Here is an 18633-nt window from a genome sequence, read left to right on the forward strand (position 1 = left end):
TAGAGATTGAGGATGCACTTGCGTGCAGCTGTGCACTGGATCCTATGGGGCCGTTTGGTGTCCTGGCTGGTGGCTCGTGCTGTGCCTGGTCCTCTTGCTGTAGTAGGATGACCTGCTCTCCTGGCTGCCTGATCCAACAGGCGGCTGGATGTATGCCCCATGTCCAGAAGCAGGCAGGTTATTTCCTGAACTAAATGCTTTTGAAACTAAAAATAGTCTCTAAAATTTTAACTTGAGTGTTTAAGTACAACTTTGATTAAATTATGGGATATAGTGTCTCTAGCGTCTATCACAGTAGAAAGGAAAAGAAGGAACATTCCACACACAATAAGCCTTGACTTCGTTTGTTTTGTTTTGTTTTGTTTGTTTTGTTTTTTTTACACCTTGTTAAGTCTCTAGGCAAAGAAAAACTTTCTTCTGATTTGGTGTTTTGTTTGTGAGTTGTTGCCAGACGAGCATGGTACCCGGACTGTAGCGCTCCTCAGACCCCAGCACCCGGCACTGTAGCATGTGTGACAGCACTAACTCCAAACCCCGGGCCTGCAGGGTTTGTCCTGGGGGTTTGCATTTTCAAGTTTTCAGCTTCCAAATAGCAGAGTTAAATGTTTTTCTAGGTTAGAAAACATTGTTTGAATTTATTACTGAGTTAAATCTTTTTGTATGCTTATTTATATTAAATTGTATGGTCACCTAGTTTTTCTTCTTTTACTGTTAGTTTTTTTACTGGTTTAGTATATATTGTTCATTTTCTTTTTAGGGAGCCATCATTCTTCAGAAGGCAACGAAGGAACAGAAGTGGAAGTGCCAGCAGAAGGTTAGGAAAGAAGGGACCTTGAATTTTACCATATCTGTTGCTCGTCCTTCGGAGATGAGACGGTGGTGTTTCGTGCCTTCATGGCCAGCACTGTCATTTTTAGAGAGGAGGCATGTGCCGGCTTGCACTGTGCTAACAGGCACTGGGCCTGGCAGTCATGGTTAGTGATGCCCGTGGCGGTGCCAAATAAGTGGGTTGTTCTGTTTCATTTTAGCTTTCTCCTGCCTTGTTGAAAGGACATTGAGGAGAAAAAAAACTCTCATGTTTTATTTTATTTGATTTATTATTTTTCAAAATTTTAGAATTAAAGTAGTTCCTAGATGCATTCTACTTAATTTTAAAACATTTTATCATCCCCAGTTTATTCATAGAGCAACAGATAACTTTGTGACTGAGAAGTTTTCTGTCTTCTCACCGTTAACACCCACAGCTGCCCCAGGAATGGCTGCCACTCAGCTGGCCACTGAGTTCTCCCAGGGAAGGTTGAGGAGTGTGAAGGGCCAACTGCCCAGCCTGCAGAGAGCCTCCTGCGGAGTGGTGGGAGTGGTTCCTGAAGGGCTTGTAGGGCCTTGTCTCTGGTTTCGGAGTCAGTCTTCCTCATTAACTGCTGTTTGGAGAACACAGGGTACTTTATCCTGAATGGGCATTCCTTGTGTCTGTTGTCCCATTTTATTTAAGAAATCACGGATTTGACCTTTTACTGGCTAGTGTAGGGTGATCCTAGCAAAAACATGGGCTGATCTATGCACACTCAGCGGCAGAAGTAGGCTTTCTATAGGAATCCATTTCTCTCAGAAATGTTCATCTCTAGCTGGGTGTGGTAGCGCACGCCTGTTATCCCAACACTTGGGAGGCTGAGGCAGGAGTATCACCCATGAGTTTGAGGCTAGCCTGGGCTACATGGTGAGTTCCAGGCCAGCCTGGGCTACATAGTGAGACCCTGTCTCAAAATAGAAAAACAGAAATACTTGTGCTAACTTAGATGTTCTTCACATGTGACTGTGTGGTAAGCACCCTTTTGGGCTTGCGGGGGTGATCTGCTGTCCTCTGTTGCAGGTCTCACGTTGGGGTGGGTGGTCCTGCTAACAACAGGCCTCTGCACAGGATCTGCATGGTTCCTCCAGCACCTAGACTGCTTCCCGGTTTCCCAAGTCTGTCAACACATGCTAGGTCTCCGGAGACTCGTTTCTGAGGGAGCTCCTGTTGCTGTGCTAACAGCTGAGCACGCTTGGGTTCTGTTCTTTATTCGTGTGCTAACAGCAGACATCATCTTTGGCAAATCAGTTAACCTGTCAGCCTGTGCAGGATGAAAGCTCCCTGCGCTTCCAGCACTAACATTTCCTGCATACCTACGCTCTGTGTGGTAACCCAAATCCCAGTCAGTCTCGCATGTCCTTGTCACCGGCGGGCACTCTCTGATATGAAGGTCTCCTTTGCAAAAAGTTGGTTGTGGTTTGATTTAACAGTGTCAACCACTTGTAGGCTTCCTGGAAGGAGAGAGGCCTTAGTGTCCCCTCTAGGAAGCAGGTTTTTAGCTGGCATCTTCTGGCTATAGCAAGGAAACAGTTGTGAGCTTGCTGTAACCACATTCCTCCAAGAGCATGGGGCTCTTGGTCCACTGATGCAGGTAACTTGGTATTATCTTAACATTTTCTGGCGGTTTTCTACATTTTGTTTTCTTTTATCCCTAGTTATAATCAAGGGTCAAATACTTTTAATGAACATGAAATGAAATCAAACGCCAGTTGCATTTTATTGTAGACTTATTTGGGAGCACCAGACAGTAAGTGTTGGAATACACGGAACATGCTGAATAATGAATGTCATTTTAGAATTTTATATTTTTTTCAAGATTCTACTCACCATGTCCCTTCAGAAACAAGTGAGGACCCTGAAGTTGAGGTGACCATTGAAGGTTAGTTATTCCAGCCTTGATCCAAGAGTTCCCTTCTGGTCATGAGCATCTGTGTCACGGTCACACTGAGTTTGCATCTCATCCATTCTGAAAGAAGCTGGGGACAGAGCAGCCCACGCCCCAGCAGGACTCCCCAGTTGCTCTGGGAGTACTGGGTGACAGATTTAAGCTGTGTGAATGAGGCTTGGCCTGGAGGTAGACCAGACTGCTTCCTGTCAGCAGTCATTGAGGAGGGTGAGGGGAAAGACATCCAAACCTAGACCACACACAGAGGCAGATCCTAGGACCTTTTGGGTTACGGTAGAAGAAATTTAAGAAAAGCTGGAGGTCCTAGTATCTCAATCAGTAGAGGGAAGGAGAAAGCTGCCCGAGCCTCAAATATTTCAGCTCCTGCCTCAGTTTCCCAAGTAGCTAAGACTATAGGCATATGCCATCATATTGGGTGAGTCAGTAAATTTTAAAGCAAGTCTCTCCCCCAATACCACTTATTTGTCTTCTGAAAATGTTTGGAAGCAATGGTTGCAAATAAAATTTAAAATAATTTCCATTAGCTTAGTTACCTTAATACTTACTAATTTATTTTATTATATTTTTGGTTTTGAGGTGGGGTCTCACTGTGTATTGTATCCCTGGTTGGCCTGGAACCTGCTTACTGTGTATACTAGGCAACCTTGTACTCAGATCTGTCTGCCTCTGCTTCCTGCGTGCTGAGGTTAAAGGCATGTGCCTTCAATATTTTTTTAAAACTTTTTTTTTTTTCTAGAGTAGGGTCTCACTATGAGGCCTTGCTGTCCTGGAATGACTTTGTAGACCAGGCTGATCTTGAATTCTCAGAGATCCGCCTGCTTGTTCCCCAGTGCTGGGATTAATGGCGTGTACTGCCATCCAGGCTTCCCTTCCCTTTAATCTGCTTGTCTCCAATACTCCTCTGTGAGTGCCCCTCAGTGTTGTGCCTTCTTGTACAGCACTGGAAGCAAGGGGCTAAAGTCTTCCCGACCTGCCCCTTCGTCAGGGGACAGTGGCAGGACATTGCTGACAAATCTTTTATATACACATGTGTGTGTGGATATCTGTTTTTGCAAATTTATATAGGTGCATTATGATGCAAGCTTTTGTCACCTAGCCTGTGCCCCCACCTCCCCAGCACCACACAGTTAGCAGCTCTTTTTTTTTTTTTTTTTTTTTTTTTCCCCTAACCACAGCATAACCTTTCTTGGTTTGGGAGCTTGGGTGTGCTCTGTCTCCCTCTCTCTGTCTCTCTCCGTGACCTGTCCTATTGTGTCTCCATTGTATTGAAGATGTACACTGGTTTAATGGCTTTTACGTGATAGAAGAAATCTTTTCATACTCCATGTTTCAGTTTCAGTAGATTAATGCATAGATTTGTCTTCCTCATCACATAATTTTATTAACCTGAAAGCTTCTTTGAATTCTTTGTGTTTAATTAAAGAATTGAAATTTTGTCACCTTTAGTTAAAAACCTATTAAGAACTGGTGAGGTGGCTCAGCTGGTAAAGGCACTGTCACCAAGCCTGATGACCTCCGTTCACTCCCCAGGACCCACCTCCTGCTCTCCACACCCTGCACCTCTCCCCAAGCACATACAATAAATGAAAAAATAAGTAAATTATAAATTTTAAAAAGTTATTTTTATTATTGTGTGTTGGTGCTTTGTCTGCATTTATGTCTGTCTGAGGGAGTCAGATCACTTTGATCTGGAGTTACAGACAGTCGTGAGCTGTCATGTGGGTGCCGGGAATTGATCCCGGGTCCTCTGGAAGAGCAGCCAGTGCTCTTAACTGCTGAGCCATCATTACAGCCCCAAACTATAATTTTTTAATTAAAAAATCACTAATTAACTCCTAGAAAATTATAAGCATGTAAATGAGATAATCAACTTTGTTCTTTATATAGAACTAAGAAAAGTAGGTGCTTTTGGACTAGATGGAAGAACCAAGCTGGGTTTTGGGTTTTTGTTTGTTTGTTTTGAGACAAAGTCTCTCTGTGTAGCCTTGGATGACCTAAAAATTAATATATAGACCAGAAGACCATGCTGGCTTCAAACTCACATAGATCCAATGGCCTCTGCCTCCTGAGTGCTGGGATTAAAGGTGTGTGCCACCACACCTGGCACCAAGTTGGTATAATGATTGTGTTGATTATTTACAAGGTGAAATCAGTTTTATAGCACCAAAAGCACACAAGCAAACAGAAAGGCTGGGGAAAGGTCCCTACTGTGTGTTATGGTTAATGATGTGAGAAATCCCTGCCTATCATTAATGAAACCACTTTCAAAGAAGAAGCATGGGGCTCCAGAGATGTCTCAGCAGTGAGGAGTCCTTACTGCTCCTGCAGACAACTTGTATGTTGCTGACAATCTTCCAGAACTTCAGGTCCAGGGCTCCAGTGTCCTCTTCTGGACTCCAAGGGCACCAGGCCTGCATATGGTGCACATACATTTGTGTAGGCCAACATTCATACACATAAAATAATAAGTCTTTTTTAAAAAATAAAGAAAAAGCGTGACTGGTTTCCTTTAGGGATATGTTTCTACTCTGAAGAAAGGGTCAAGAAAAGTAAAAACCCCTGTTGCCTGTGGGCGGCTGTTGTCCCCTATTGTGTCGTTCTACCTTTTCCAAGGAGTTTATAGGGGGAAAAAAGAATAAGGAAAAGAAATACTTGTTGGGCAGTGGTGGCGCACAATTCTTAATCCCAGCAGGCAGATCTGAGTTTGAGACCTGTCTGGTCTACAGAGGAAGTTCCGGTATAGCCAGGTCAACACAGAGAAACACTGTGTGGAAAAACCAAAACAACTACAGAAATGTGGTCATATTTTATAGTGTTTGAGCTTGACGCTTCCTGTGTCTGCACTCTTGTTTCTGGGCTCTTGTTTGTGGTGATTCCTCTGCGGCAAGAGGCAGCCGCTAACAGGTCCCAGTGGACAGAAGTGAGCTGTGTTTGGGAAGCTTTGGAGCAGTCTGACTGTATAGGCCTCAGCCTCAACCATGTTGTTTCCTTTGGCATAGGCAGAGATGATGTAGGGTGTGTGGGGTCACTCAGGACACTGAGGGAGGAAGATTGAGTGTGGAGGTGCGTGGGGAGGGCGGAGCTCGGTATGCTGTAGCTTGCTTTTGTGAGAGTTCTCGTTGGCTAGTAAAGAGCCTTTTTTAGGGTGCTGCTCCCAGACCCGAGTCCTCTCCCCACACTGGTATGCTGCAACCCATTTTCTGACCCTGACTTGATTTCCCTTTGCTTGAAGTTGCTTTAAAGTAAGTTTGTTGTCTGATTCATGTAGTGTTTTCATGGATGTACTATTTTGAACTATTTTTTTCTGTTACTGTGTTTTTAAGGCCATACAAATATTTCTGCGTGCTTTTGGTCCATCTGGCCACTCTGTGCACCGCGACACGCATCGCTGCAGAGCTGAGTGAGCGACACACTCTGACAGCTGTTACTCTGCTTCAATAGAGTAGCCATTTTCCTTCCCACGGTGTCTGTATGTCTCAGCACGAGTGGGGTCTTCATCGCTAGCCCAAGCTGAGCAGCCAGTTGACCGTAAACAAATGAGAGCTGTGTGGGTTTGGACAGTGTCATTTAGAGCTGTGTTGTCATTGACAGTAGGCAGGTGTCCTGTTCCAGAGATGGCCTTTTTGTGTGTGAAGTTAATGCTGAGGGGATTGGCTGCTGCCTATAATCGAAGTCTGCAATAGTGTCTGTCTCATGTAGTCATCCCACAAGCGGAAGAGCCTTCCGTGCCTGCAGTGCCGTAGAACAGCTCACACCTTCACCTCGAGGCTGCAGGCTATCTGACGGAGGGCGGGTAGAAGCAAGCCCTTAGGGCTGCGGTTGAGTCTGTAGGCACTTGACAGGCCAGCGTTTATAGTGCTTTTACCGGCTTCTGCCTAACCAGTTGGGAAGCACTGTGAGATCCCGAGGTGCGGGTCGGATCCAGAGGGAAAGAGGAACCAAGCACACCCTCTAGCAGTCCCTGACCAGGCTGTGTACGCAGTTACTACAGGGGAGTCAAATGTGATTGTCTTTTAAAGAGTTTGCATTTTTTGTTAGAGTTAATCATATTAAACACTCTCCTCGACCTTTTTATCTTCATATTCAACTAGGATTAGCTTCATAAAACATGTATCAATAGATCTTGAGATCAGTAGAATTAGTTCTGAAATGACTAAGTGAGGTGTTTTTGTTTTTTCTTTTCTTTTTTTAAGGTTACTCTCTATGTAACCCTGGCTGTCCTGGAGCTCACTGTATAACCTACCTTGAGCTTCTGTTCTGTTTTGTGCTGGAATTACAAGTATGTGCCATAACACCTGGCTTTCCTCCCTGTTTTTGGAAGACTGCTTTCACCTTCACAACTTCTGTCTCTCAGACGCTGAGATTCCAGGCTTGTGGCACCACACTTGGCTTCAACCTGATTGACTTTATTATATCTTAAATTATCTTAATAATATTTTGTTATTTGAATGTTGTTTGTGATAGCTGTTGTCCTTAAGTAGTATTTATTTCTATTCTATCCTTACTTATTGATTGATTGATTTTTGAGATAGGGTTACTTGTATTTCAGGCTAGCCTTGAACTTGATGTTTAGCTGAGGATGACCTTGAATTTCTGATCTTCCTATTCATACTTTTCTTTTTTCCTTTCTGAGACAGGGTCTCACTGTGTAGAACAGGCTAGACTTGAACTCACAGAGATCTACCTGCCTCTGCCTCCTGAGTGCTGGGATTACAGGTGTGCACCACCACACTTGACAGCCTGCACTGTCTTTAAATACAGATTCTGTGAGCTCCATTAGCTGATGGTGTTGGAGCTGACAGCATAGGTCCTGACTGTGGGCCAGAAGGTGATAGTGCTATTTTTCCTTGGGCCAGGTGTCCTTGACTTTAGTGTCAGGTGCACTGAGAGATGGATTTTACTTGGGGGTCCCCTCCATGCCATTGAAATAAGCATGAGCTTCACAAGTGTGCTGACCTGTGTGTACACCATACTCCCATCCTGCTGTGTATTTATACATGGGTGTGGAGGGAGTCACCGTCTCTGTTTGTTTCCTTCTGGAAACTGTGCTATTGAGACTATTTACAGAGCCAGCATGGTGGTGCTCTAAGAAGCTGAGGCAGGAGGATCCTGTCTCAAGTAACAGCAACCACAGAAGGCTGGTGTGTGCTTTAGTGGGTGAACCCAATGCTATGGACTGCCCCGGAAGACATAGTTGCCACACGCCCCCCCCCCCCAACCTGTTTGAGGCCACTGGGTTTGTTTGTGAGCTTCCATTCGGGGTTCTTCTTTCTGATAACACACTTGTATTCTTAGTAGTGAGAATAGCTGCCTCCATTAAAACCTGTTTCTCTCAGAACACTTAAATCGATCACACTGTGGTCGTGGAGGCTTTTAGAGAAGGGGAAGTGATCATAGGGATGAGCAGCTGGCTGCAGGTGGGGCAGCTGTGGTCATTGGACAGTGCTCCCGAGTGCCCAGAGCTGTCCTCTCCACCACACTGTCTCTTCAGCTGACTCCCACAGTAACGAGGGTTTTCTTTCTCAAGATGACGATTATTCCCCGCCCACCAAGAGGCCAAAGAGCAGTGAGCCGCCCCCGCCTCCACCGGTCCCAGAGCCTGCCAATGCCGGCAAGCGCAAAGTGAGGGAGTTCAACTTTGGTAAGTGCTGGGAAGAGGGTAAGAGGGGGGCAGTGGCAGCTGTGATGTAGGAGGTGGTGGAGCCTGTGATGTATGTGAAGCCTGTAAGCAACCGGTGTTGATGGCACTGAGTTGGCCACTGGGCGCCCCATGATCCTTCAAAGCACTAAGCCCTTCGTTTATGAACTTAGGCCCTCCTGGTGCCCAGTTTTGCTCTGTTTCCCACCTGCTTTTCATTGTCCCTCCAGTTGCCAGTGGATGTGAGTTTGTTGAGTGTTTTCAGCGTCATATGGAAGTAGCAGTCGTCTCCCTATAAAGCCGTGCTTCTCCACAGCTGACATGCTTCAGGAGGTGCCCAGAGTACCCGTGCAGGCCTCTCCCTTTGCTGCTGTTTTGCAGTGCTTAATTGAACTGGTCTTTTTTGAGCGTATATCTTTAAGAAGTTTAAAAGTTACAAAGGCAGTCTGTAAACTGTCCTAAAAATAAGTTTCAAATGCCCCTCGGCCTCCAACTGCTCCTAGGAAGCACAGGAAAAGGAAAGACCCTTGAAAGTCAGGGAAAATCCAGACTGAGACGGCTGTCGGGCCGGTTGTCTGGTGTCTGCTGCTGCGAGCACCCAGTGCCAAGCTGTCCCCGGTACTGAAAGTAGCTTCCTCTCATTTTCAGAGAAATGGAACGCGCGCATCACTGACCTGCGGAAGCAGGTTGAGGAGCTGTTCGAGAGAAAATACGGTATGTCTGCGGAGTTGCCCGCTCAACCCATTGCTCGGGTCAGCCGGGAGCTGTGCCTACCTCACACATCCGTCTCTTCTGAGGACATATTAGCAACCTCAGTTTCCAGATTACCATTAAGTGGAGGCAAAGTACACACACACACACACACACACACACAAAACCACTTCTTTTTTTTTTTTTTTTTTTTTTTTTAAGGCAGAGTCTTACTCTGTAGCCCTGATTGTCAGAATTTCCTATGAAGGCCAGCTTGGCAGCCAATTCACAGAGATCCACCTCCCTCTACCTCCAGAGTGGTGGGATTAAAGGCGTGTACCTCCATGCCTGTCAGATACATACTCACAGATTTACATTTGTTGATCTTGGCTCTTGAAAACTTCTTTTCCCCCCAAGACAGGGCTTCTCTGTGTAGCTCTGGCTCTCCTAGAAGATGTTCTGTAGACCAGACTGGCCTCGAAGGCAGAGATCCGCCTGCCTCTGCATCCTGGGTGCTGGGATTAAAAGTGTGCACTACCACTGCCCAGAAACTTTTTTTTTTAAAGATTTATTTATTTTTATACTTGCTTTTTCGGTGTTTTGAGTGCATGTATGTTCTCTCCCCCCATGTGCCTTGTGCGGAGATGGTTGTGAGCTGTGTGTACTGGGAACTGAGCCTCTGCCAGAGCAGTGAATGCTCTTAACCACTGGGCCATGTCTTCAGCCCCCAACATGTGTTTCTTAACTAGGACTGGGGACTGTAAGGAAGCCCTAGAACTTCAAAATCATTATTTGCTAAACATGGTATATTTTCCTTATGGTTTCCTTCATGTTCTTCCCACCTTGTGTTTAGGTCTTAGTTTGTGGGTGGGTTTTTTTTTGTTACTGGTTTTGGTTTTGTTTTTGTTTTTTGAGACAGTTTTTGAAACCTGTCCTGGAACTCTGTATACCAGGCTGGTGTCAAACTCACAGAGATCCACCTGCCTCTGCCTCCCAAGCACTGAGATTAAAGGAGTGCACCACCACTGTCCAGTTTAGTTTGTGCTTTTAATTCACCCATTTCAAAGCAGGAGACATGGACACAGTCCATGTAGAAGCAGTGAGGTACAGCAGACAGGTCACGGCTAGGCCAGGATGCCATGTCTTCATGCTCCTGCCCTCCTCTTCAGAGTAGGTATGAGAACTGCAGGTGTGCCCTGAAGATCTGGTAAGACAGCCTGCTCCTTGCAGGATGCCGGCTGGTGGATGGTTCATGTTTGCTCTTTGTGTTTCCATGTTTTCCCTAGCACCATTCTGAGCTAGAGTAGCTTAGTATGTGCTCCCCAGCCATGTAAATTAAGGCCTCTGTTGAGAATGTAATCTTTTGAATTGCTTTGTTTGCTTGAGACAAGATCTCACCATGTAGAGCAGGCGTAGAAGTCCGAGATCCCTTTGCTCCTGAGTTGTGGAATCACAACCATGCCCACTAAGATTCTTTTCTAGATAAGAAAATAAATGTGTGCCAACTGCTATGAAATTATCACAACAATCTTTATGTTTTATGAATTGATAGCAACTTGGCTGGTAATTGGCTGAGAAGGAGGAATTCTCGCTGTGTTCTGTAGACTTGGAATTTGGGAGATTAGTGAGTTCATGCTTTGTGTCCAGCTCAACCACTGACATGGATGATATACCTGAAACTTTAATGCAAATGCCAGTGTTTATTGGGGGCACATGTACGCAGTGCACATGCACCAGCCGACAGTTTATTTGGTGCCCAGCCACAGGCTGTGGACACTTCTATAATTGTTGCATCATTTTACCACCAGGTAAATAAATGGCTGTTATCATAAATTATGCACATCAAAAATGTCTTCCATCCCGTTTTTTAAGAGAAAATCTTTTAGAGGTTTAGTCATAAATAATGAGTGTTTATGTTCTAAAATCTCGACAGTTCCATTTATAACATACACACTAATCACTGTGGTTTTGGCTTAAGCAAATTCTGAAGACAAAACATTGCATATTCGGTTGTCATTCTGTCTGGGGTTTGCTCAGAGCCTTGTCTTGTAATGATGGTCCCTTTCTCTTTTCATCCTAAAGCTCAAGCTATAAAAGCCAAAGGTCCGGTGACGATCCCATACCCTCTTTTCCAGTCCCATGTTGAAGATCTTTATGTAGAAGGGCTTCCCGAAGGGATTCCTTTTAGAAGGCCATCGACATACGGCATTCCTCGCCTTGAGAGGATATTGCTGGCCAAGGAGAGGATCCGCTTTGTGATTAAGAAGTAAGACACATGTGCTTGTATGGGGCTCTTATCTGTTTCAGTTGATGCTTTTTTTTTTAATGCTGGCAAATACTCATTAATCACAGGCTGTATATAAAAGCTTGAATGATCGTGTGTCTTTTTATGTTCCACTCTTCCCTTTTCCTGTGTTTGTGTGTATGAATGTGTGTGTCTGTGGGCCTTGAGGTTAACATGGTGGATCGCTCTTCCACCTTATTCTTTTGAGACAGGTCTTTCTCAGTCAAACCCAGGGTTCCCGATTCAGCTGTCTGTCTAGCCTGTATCACCGCAGGGATTATGTCTCTGCTCTCTCAGGACATTTGTTGAGTGCTGAGGATCTGAGCTCTGGTCCTCTGGCTTGTGGGGAAAGTGCTTTACTGAGCTGTCTGCCCAGCAGCCTGTCTTCCCCCTTGTAATATGTGCGTACAAGCGTGTTCCGGTCAGACTGGGCTTGGCTCTGAGTCGTGAGCTCCTGCCCACTCGGTAGGCCTGCAGTCAGGCAGTCAGATCACCTTCTCTCACTATTTCAGTGAGGAAGAGCCATAACGTCTGTGTGTTGCCTTTAAGTCTGGAAAAGCGAATGCATACATGTGAGCATAAGAGTGAAAATTAACATGAGCAAAGCTGGAAGGAAGAGTGAACAGGAAAAGGAGGTAGAATATTGGACATCCTTCACAGGAACGAGAGAAGTCGTGAGGATGGCTTCCTTCGCTGTCTGCTGAGCTAGCACGACGGCCAACGGAGGTGCTCCTAGTGTACCACTCCTAAACGTCAGCCACCCGTACAGTGCTGGATTTCTACATTCACTTTTCTGTATCTGTGCCTGCTTGTGCGTGCACATGCACGTGAGGTCAGAGAACATTAGGAGTTTGTTTTCATGATCACCCTCAGGATGTCATGCTCAGCAGTGCATACTTAGGTCATCTTGTGACCCCCCACTAAAGTTTAAAGTGACAGAAGCAAAGAAAGATGGAGGAAACCTATATCCTTGAAACAGTTTGCATACTTTGAAGGTGAGGCTGGAATGTAGATTAGGAAACTAAAATACAGTAGCAGACATGCATTTACAATGAGAGAGCCGGAAGACTGCCAGTCTAAGAAGGTCCGAAAGTGCCAAGACATGGAAAGAAAGTCATGGTTCTGTAGCGTAGGCCTGTAGTTTCACCGTTCAGGAGGCAGAGGCAGGAGGAGCTCTGTGAGTTTGAAGCCTTTCTGGTCTTCATAGTGAGTTTCAGGACAGCAAGGACTACATAGAGACCTTGTTTCAAAAAACTTGAGAAAAATGAAATAGTAAAAGTTTATGACAATTGTTTTATAAGATTGAAAAAAGTCTTTGCTTTCTACAGTACTGGGCGGGGTGAGAGAGAGAGGTCACAGGTCAGGGTCACTTCCTACAGTACTGGGCAGGGTGAGAGAGAGGTCATAGTTCACAGGTCCCTGCTCTCCACCACTGCCCTGGCTCACACAGGAGGGCTGTGCGAATTAGGGTTTCGGGGTTTTACGGGTTGTTTGATTGTTCAGAAAAATACAGCATGTCTCTTGCCCTGCACATACAAATGTTAAATATATGCAAAACTTAAAAAAAGTTTATAGATGTGTGGGAGAACATATTTTTCAATATAATATAAAGTTATAGGGCTCAGTTACTGTAAAATTTTAAACTATCCATAGCAAGGTACCTCTTTTACTGTGAGCGCAGAGGCCCCACGAAGCATCTCCTGAGATAGTTCGCACTTAACTGTGCTGTAGAGCCCTGTGAAGTTAGGTCGAGCTGTGCCCCAGTGCAGTCAGTCCCGACGTCTGGGTGCTATGTGTGTGTTCTGTTTGCCTCCTTGCTGGATCTGGCCTGGCAAGTTCTCACCATTGGTTCTTTCCTTTTAGACACGAGCTTCTGAACTCTACACGGGAAGACTTACAGCTGGATAAGCCAGCATCTGGAGGTGAGTGTCAAGCCTCCAGGTAGTCCCAGCAGTGTGCGTGGGACTGTGAGCACTCAGGGCAGGGTGGCCTCCTCTGGAGGTTGCGGTAAAGAAATAGGCCTTTGGCTTGCAACCATGAGTTGTTACAGAGCATGCATCCCAGAACCCAAGTACCCCATAGAAGAGTAACACTTGTTCTGTTTACTTATAACCACAGGCAGTTGGGTAGAATGGGACCTAATGCTGGAGTTCTAAAACATCTCTGTTGCTGTTAGAAACACTGACCAACAGCAACTTGGCAAGGAGAGGGTTATTTGGCTTACAGTCCATCACAAGGGAAGCAAAGGTAGGAGCTCAAAGCAGGCAGCTAGAGGCAGGAACTGGAGCAGAGCCCGTGGAGGAATGCTGCTTACTGGATTGCTTCTCTTGGCTTGCTCAGCTACCCCTTACACAGCCTAGGCCCACTCTGCCAGGGATATAGTACCACCCGCAGTGGGCTGGACTCCCACATCAATCAGCAGTCAAGAGAATGCCCCACAGAGTCCCATAGGCCAGTCTGGTGGAAATATTCTTCAATTAAAATTCCCCCATGGGCCAGTGGTGGTGGCGCATGCCTTTAATCCCAACACTCAGGAGGCAGAGGCTGGCAGATCTCTGTGTGAGTTCACAGCCAGCCTGGTCTACAGAGTGAGTTCCAGGACAGCCAGATTGTTACACATAGAACCCCTGTCCCGAAAAATTAAAAACAAAAATCAAAAAGATTCCCTCTTTCACCTGGGGAGGGGGACTTTAATCCCAGCATGGGAGGCATAGGCAAGAGGATCTCTGTGAATTTGAGGCCAGCCTGGTCTACAGAGTGAGTCCAGGATAGCAAGTACTACACAGAGAAACCCGAACAAAAGGTTCCCTCTTCCCTCTTTCTGGGTATGTCTAGTTTTATGTCAGGTCAACAAAAACTGTGACACACAGACAGACATACTGCATTTCTGAGCAGACCTGCACAGATGTGTTCTCCCTGGCATGGTGGGTCATGCTTTTAATCCCAGTACTTGGGATTAGAACAGGCTGGCCTACTTGATGAGTTCCAGGCCAGCTAGGGCTACTGAGATATTGTCTCAGAAATAAATTTGCTAAAAGTATATTGTAAAGTCTGTATTTGTCAGTTGGTTAATGAGTCATCAATCCTGTCCAATTCAGGACATAGATTATCTTTTTAGAACATGGAGCCATAGATACTGTCATGTGATTTTGAAGGAAAGAGGTCATACTTTGTCTTGTGTTCCTCTGGATGGAGTGAGAGTTGCCCCATGATGATTAGTAAGTATTTCTCAAAGTTTTAGAGAAAACTTCTGTCAAAGACAGGGAGAGAAATAACTTAGGGTGTTCTCACGACTGAGAGACCTTGCTCTTTTCCCTCCTAGTGAAGGAAGAGTGGTATGCACGGATCACCAAACTGAGGAAGATGGTAGACCAGCTTTTCTGCAAGAAATTTGGTAAGTATGTTTTTCCCCACACCAAACATTACAGAGTAACTTTTAAGAAATTATACATGTGAATTTGTGTGACTGGGGGCGGGGGGAGGTGCCTGCAGAATCCAGCAGAATCCAGCAGAGGGCATTAGATCTCCTAGAGCTGGAGTTAAGGACAGTTGTGAGCCATCTAATATGACTCCAGCAGGGTGCCCAGGTGAAAACTTTTCTCTCTGAAGTTAGTTTTAGTGACTCAGGCCTTTTTCCTGTCTAAACAGTTAATTTCCTGGGTTATGATCTTATGTTAGTTGAAACCGAGGTGAAGGGTAAATACAGAATATTAGTAACTAGTTTAGAGCAGACCAGTAGCTGACACCTTCCGGAGTCTGCTGTTAGAGCAGACAGAGTACCTCCTGTGTGAGGCTCCTTTCTTACCAGCGAGGTGTTAACAAAGAAAGTTTGTGGGGAACTTGCTTTATGTAGATTTTGGCTATGAGGACAAAGGCTTGACTGAGCGAATCCTTTTCATTCCATGGCTTCATGGTGTCGGGGGAGGTATCCGGTTCCCCTTACAGGAAAAGTCAGGCTTCTACACTGCTGGGATAATAGAAGGGGGAAATGCCATGATTTCACAAGATTTCTACAGAACCGACAGTGACTTATCCAAAGGACATGTGTACCCATAGCTCTGCAAAAACGGGTTACTCCAAGTGGATGTGTACATATCCACATCCCATGGATTAGTCCAATAAGTCTGTCAGCTGTACATTTACTGTATAACACTTGTGGGCTCACCGCAGAAATTCCCTTTTCCACTACACTGGGGTAGTGACTGGGTGGTAAAGAAATACCATCTACTGACAAATCAGAGGTTGAGGCTTCCCAAACATGTCAGTTTCCCTGGCTGTCCACTGTAGCATGAATTCTAGTTGGTCTTAATAATAAAAACCCAGAGTCAGATACAGGAGTTATTGCTGAAGATCAGAGAAACATAGTGACCAGCCACTAGAGAGTTCTTTTACATCTCCCAATGCTCAGACTGACAGGGCGATCCTCTCCTCAGACTGCACTGCCTTCCTGTCTCCTCCTGCCTTATATTCCTCTTTGTACCCAGCCATATCACTCCTGTCTCCTCCTCCCTAGTGCTGGAATTAAAGACGTGATCCAAGTGTGTGAGCTCTGTTTCTCTTTTAGACAGATTCAGTCTAGTGTAGCCTAGGGTGGCCTTGAACTAACAGAGATTCTTTCTTCCTCTGACTTCCAAGTCCTGGGATTGATTAAAGATGTGTGCCAGCACTGCCTGGCCTGTAGTGGCTTAGCTCTGCACTCTGATCTTCAGGCAAGCTTTATTTGTTAAAACATAACAAACTAGCATTACAGTCCACAATGAGTCAGGCCTCAGTAATACCTTCCTTCCCATCTGGGTGTAAATCAGTTAGGGAACAGCAAAGAATCCTTCCTTCGTGTCCAGCCAGTGCCTTGCTGGACATTTAGCAGCTGAGATCAAGTGATGGCCATTGTTTATTGTTATGCATGCCACCATTATGTCATCGTGGTTTGTGTGTGGGACAGACATGTGGTTCTGAGTGTCTTGCACCCTGAGAGTATTGCTGGTGTTGGCTGTTGTGGACTTTCCCCAAAAAGTGGCGAAGGAAAGAGGGAAGAGGAAGGGAAAGGAGAAGTGGCCGGTGGGAGATGGCTGGGCTTTGCCAAGCACAGTTGAGGAAACAGACTTGGGCTGGGATGTGGCTTTTTTTAAGGTGCTTGCTTGGTGTGCCTCAGGCCATGGCTTTGAGCCCCAGTATTATAATTTTAGAAAACTTTGTCATGTGTGTGTGTGTTTGCCTGCATGTATGTCTTTGTAAAGGTGTCGGATCTCCTGACACTGGATTACAGGAAGTTATGATCTGCCATGTGGGTGCTGGAAATTGAACTGAGGTCCTCTGGAAGAGCAACCACTGCTCTTAACTGCTTAGCCGTCTGTCCAGCTCTCAATTTTAAAAACTTTTAAAGAGAGAAAATATCAAGAGGGTTGACGATGTGGTTCAGTTGGTACATTGCTTGCTTAGTGGACATGAAACCCAGAGTTTTATTCCCAGACCCCACCATCCAAAGGGAACTTTGGGCTTTGTGGATAGCATTTTTGGTGGATCTGGATAGGTGGCTGTTGGGAGCTGCTGAGAAATTGGCAGCCTCTGGTGCCCTTTCTAATGTTTCTGCGGCTGGAGGAGCGTGACCTCCCTGAAACCCCTCAGGAGCTTGCTCCACTCTCACCAGCGTCCACTGCCTGTGACTGGTACCTTCCTGTTCCCTCCTGCGGACTGTGTAGACAGCTCGGATGGGGAGGGGACCTAGCCCATCTTGAAAGCACTGGTTGCTGTCGGGCAATGGGCAGGACTTCCTGGTCCATAAGTGTGGCTCATTGCAGACTAAGTGAGGTGGGGGACGAAGCTGTCACGATAGGGAGAGCTCACAGACTTGACTTTTGCCCTTTTCTTTCAGTTTTTTTATTCTATTGAGACAGGGTCTCACCATGTAGTCCAGGCTGGCCCCTGACTGAGCAATCCCTCTGCCTCTGTGAGTGCTGAGATTAAAGGCCTTTGCCACTACAGCCAGCTTCCACCTTTTTCTCTCAGCTGCTGTCAATTCAAACATGATTTTATTTCATAAAAAGCCTGTTAAAATTAGGTTTAAATTTTGTCTTATCTAGCAAATAAGACAGGATTGGATCTGAGTTGTCACGGGTTTCTGATCCTCTTGGACACATTCGCTTTACTGGTGTGGTGGTGACGACCTTGCCTGTGATTTGTCTGACACGAGAGCCTTTCAGCTCTGGTGTTGCTAATACAAAGGAAGGATTGAGGCAGGCTGGGTTGGGGAGAGAGCTCAGTTGTTACAGTGCTTGCTTCTGAGCTATGAGGCCCGGTGTTTGAGCTCTCGAACCCACGGTCAAAGAAGGTGGACGTGGTGGTATATGTCCTTGTAGTCTCCACAGTGAGGAGGTGCAGACAGGAGGGTCTCTGGAGCGTGCTGGTAGCCAGCCTGCATGGAAAGTTTTAGACTTATCAGTTTGAGAGCAAGCCTGTCTGAGATCAGGTCGGCAGCCTGAGGAACCACACTGTGTTGACCTCTGTTCTGTGCACAAAAACTGTTTGGGTGAAGTTTCAGACTAGAGATTAATAGATGGGTTTAACCCCCTCCCTCCCATACTGGGTCTCGCTCTGTCTCTCTCTCTGTGGCTCAGGCTACCCTGGCACTCCATGTCCCCCAGCCCAGCCTCCTGAGTGCCGGAATTACAGGCTCACACCCATGGCTGGCTTGTTTTGTATTTTAGTTATACTATTTGAAGCTGGGCACTTGGGGGTGTTAGCTGTGCGTGACTTCAGCCTGAGTTTCCTGCCTTGCTCTCATCTTCTGCAGCTGAGGCCTTGGGGAGCACGGAAGCCAAGGCTGTACCATACCAAAAATTTGAGGCCCATCCCAATGACCTCTATGTGGAAGGACTTCCAGAAAACATTCCTTTCCGAAGCCCCTCATGGTATGGAATCCCAAGACTGGAAAAAATCATCCAAGTGGGCAATCGAATTAAATTTGTTATCAAAAGGTAAGAAAAAAAAATTTTTCCCCAGGCATTTGAAGATGGATCTTTCCTCCTGAGTGGCCCTTTCTGTGTATACTGTGTATGCAATATTTCATTTATATGAGCTGATTAAGCAGATGTTTCTCTGGTACAGTATTGAGCTGTGCCGAATGGTCCCAAGAGCAGCCGTCTTGTGAGCCTGACCCTTGTGTCAGAACAGTGACGTGAGAGCATCTAGAATGCAGGGAGGGCACACTTCAAGCCTGTCCCTGGGCTGTGTGGCCTGGGAAGGGATCTTCCATAGCAGTGATGGCG

At 45.9% G+C, this 18633-nt stretch overlaps 1 protein-coding gene across 12 annotated transcripts in view; it reads left to right on the forward strand.

Moving 5' to 3' along the window:
* Gtf2i (general transcription factor IIi) overlaps positions 1-18633 on the forward strand; it is a 75790-nt gene that overhangs the window by 40076 nt on the left and 17081 nt on the right. For 5 of the 12 annotated variants that reach the window (XM_087903570.1, XM_085682038.2, XM_085682043.2 and 2 more), the window contains 8 exons: positions 758-814; positions 2667-2729; positions 8284-8397; positions 9043-9108; positions 11167-11350; positions 13232-13290; positions 14691-14762; positions 18159-18342. In XM_087903570.1, the coding sequence (XP_087759696.1) occupies positions 758-814; positions 2667-2729; positions 8284-8397; positions 9043-9108; positions 11167-11350; positions 13232-13290; positions 14691-14762; positions 18159-18342 (799 nt within the window). The remainder of the gene's footprint in view (positions 1-757; positions 815-2666; positions 2730-8283; positions 8398-9042; positions 9109-11166; positions 11351-13231; positions 13291-14690; positions 14763-18158; positions 18343-18633) is intronic. The other 7 variants (XM_085682048.2, XM_085682052.2, XM_085682064.2 and 4 more) reach the window with 2 other exon arrangements.

Source organism: Myodes glareolus, chromosome 2 (genome assembly GCF_982192425.1).
Source record: "Myodes glareolus chromosome 2, mMyoGla1.1, whole genome shotgun sequence".
Classification (NCBI taxonomy): Eukaryota; Metazoa; Chordata; class Mammalia; order Rodentia; family Cricetidae; genus Myodes; species Myodes glareolus.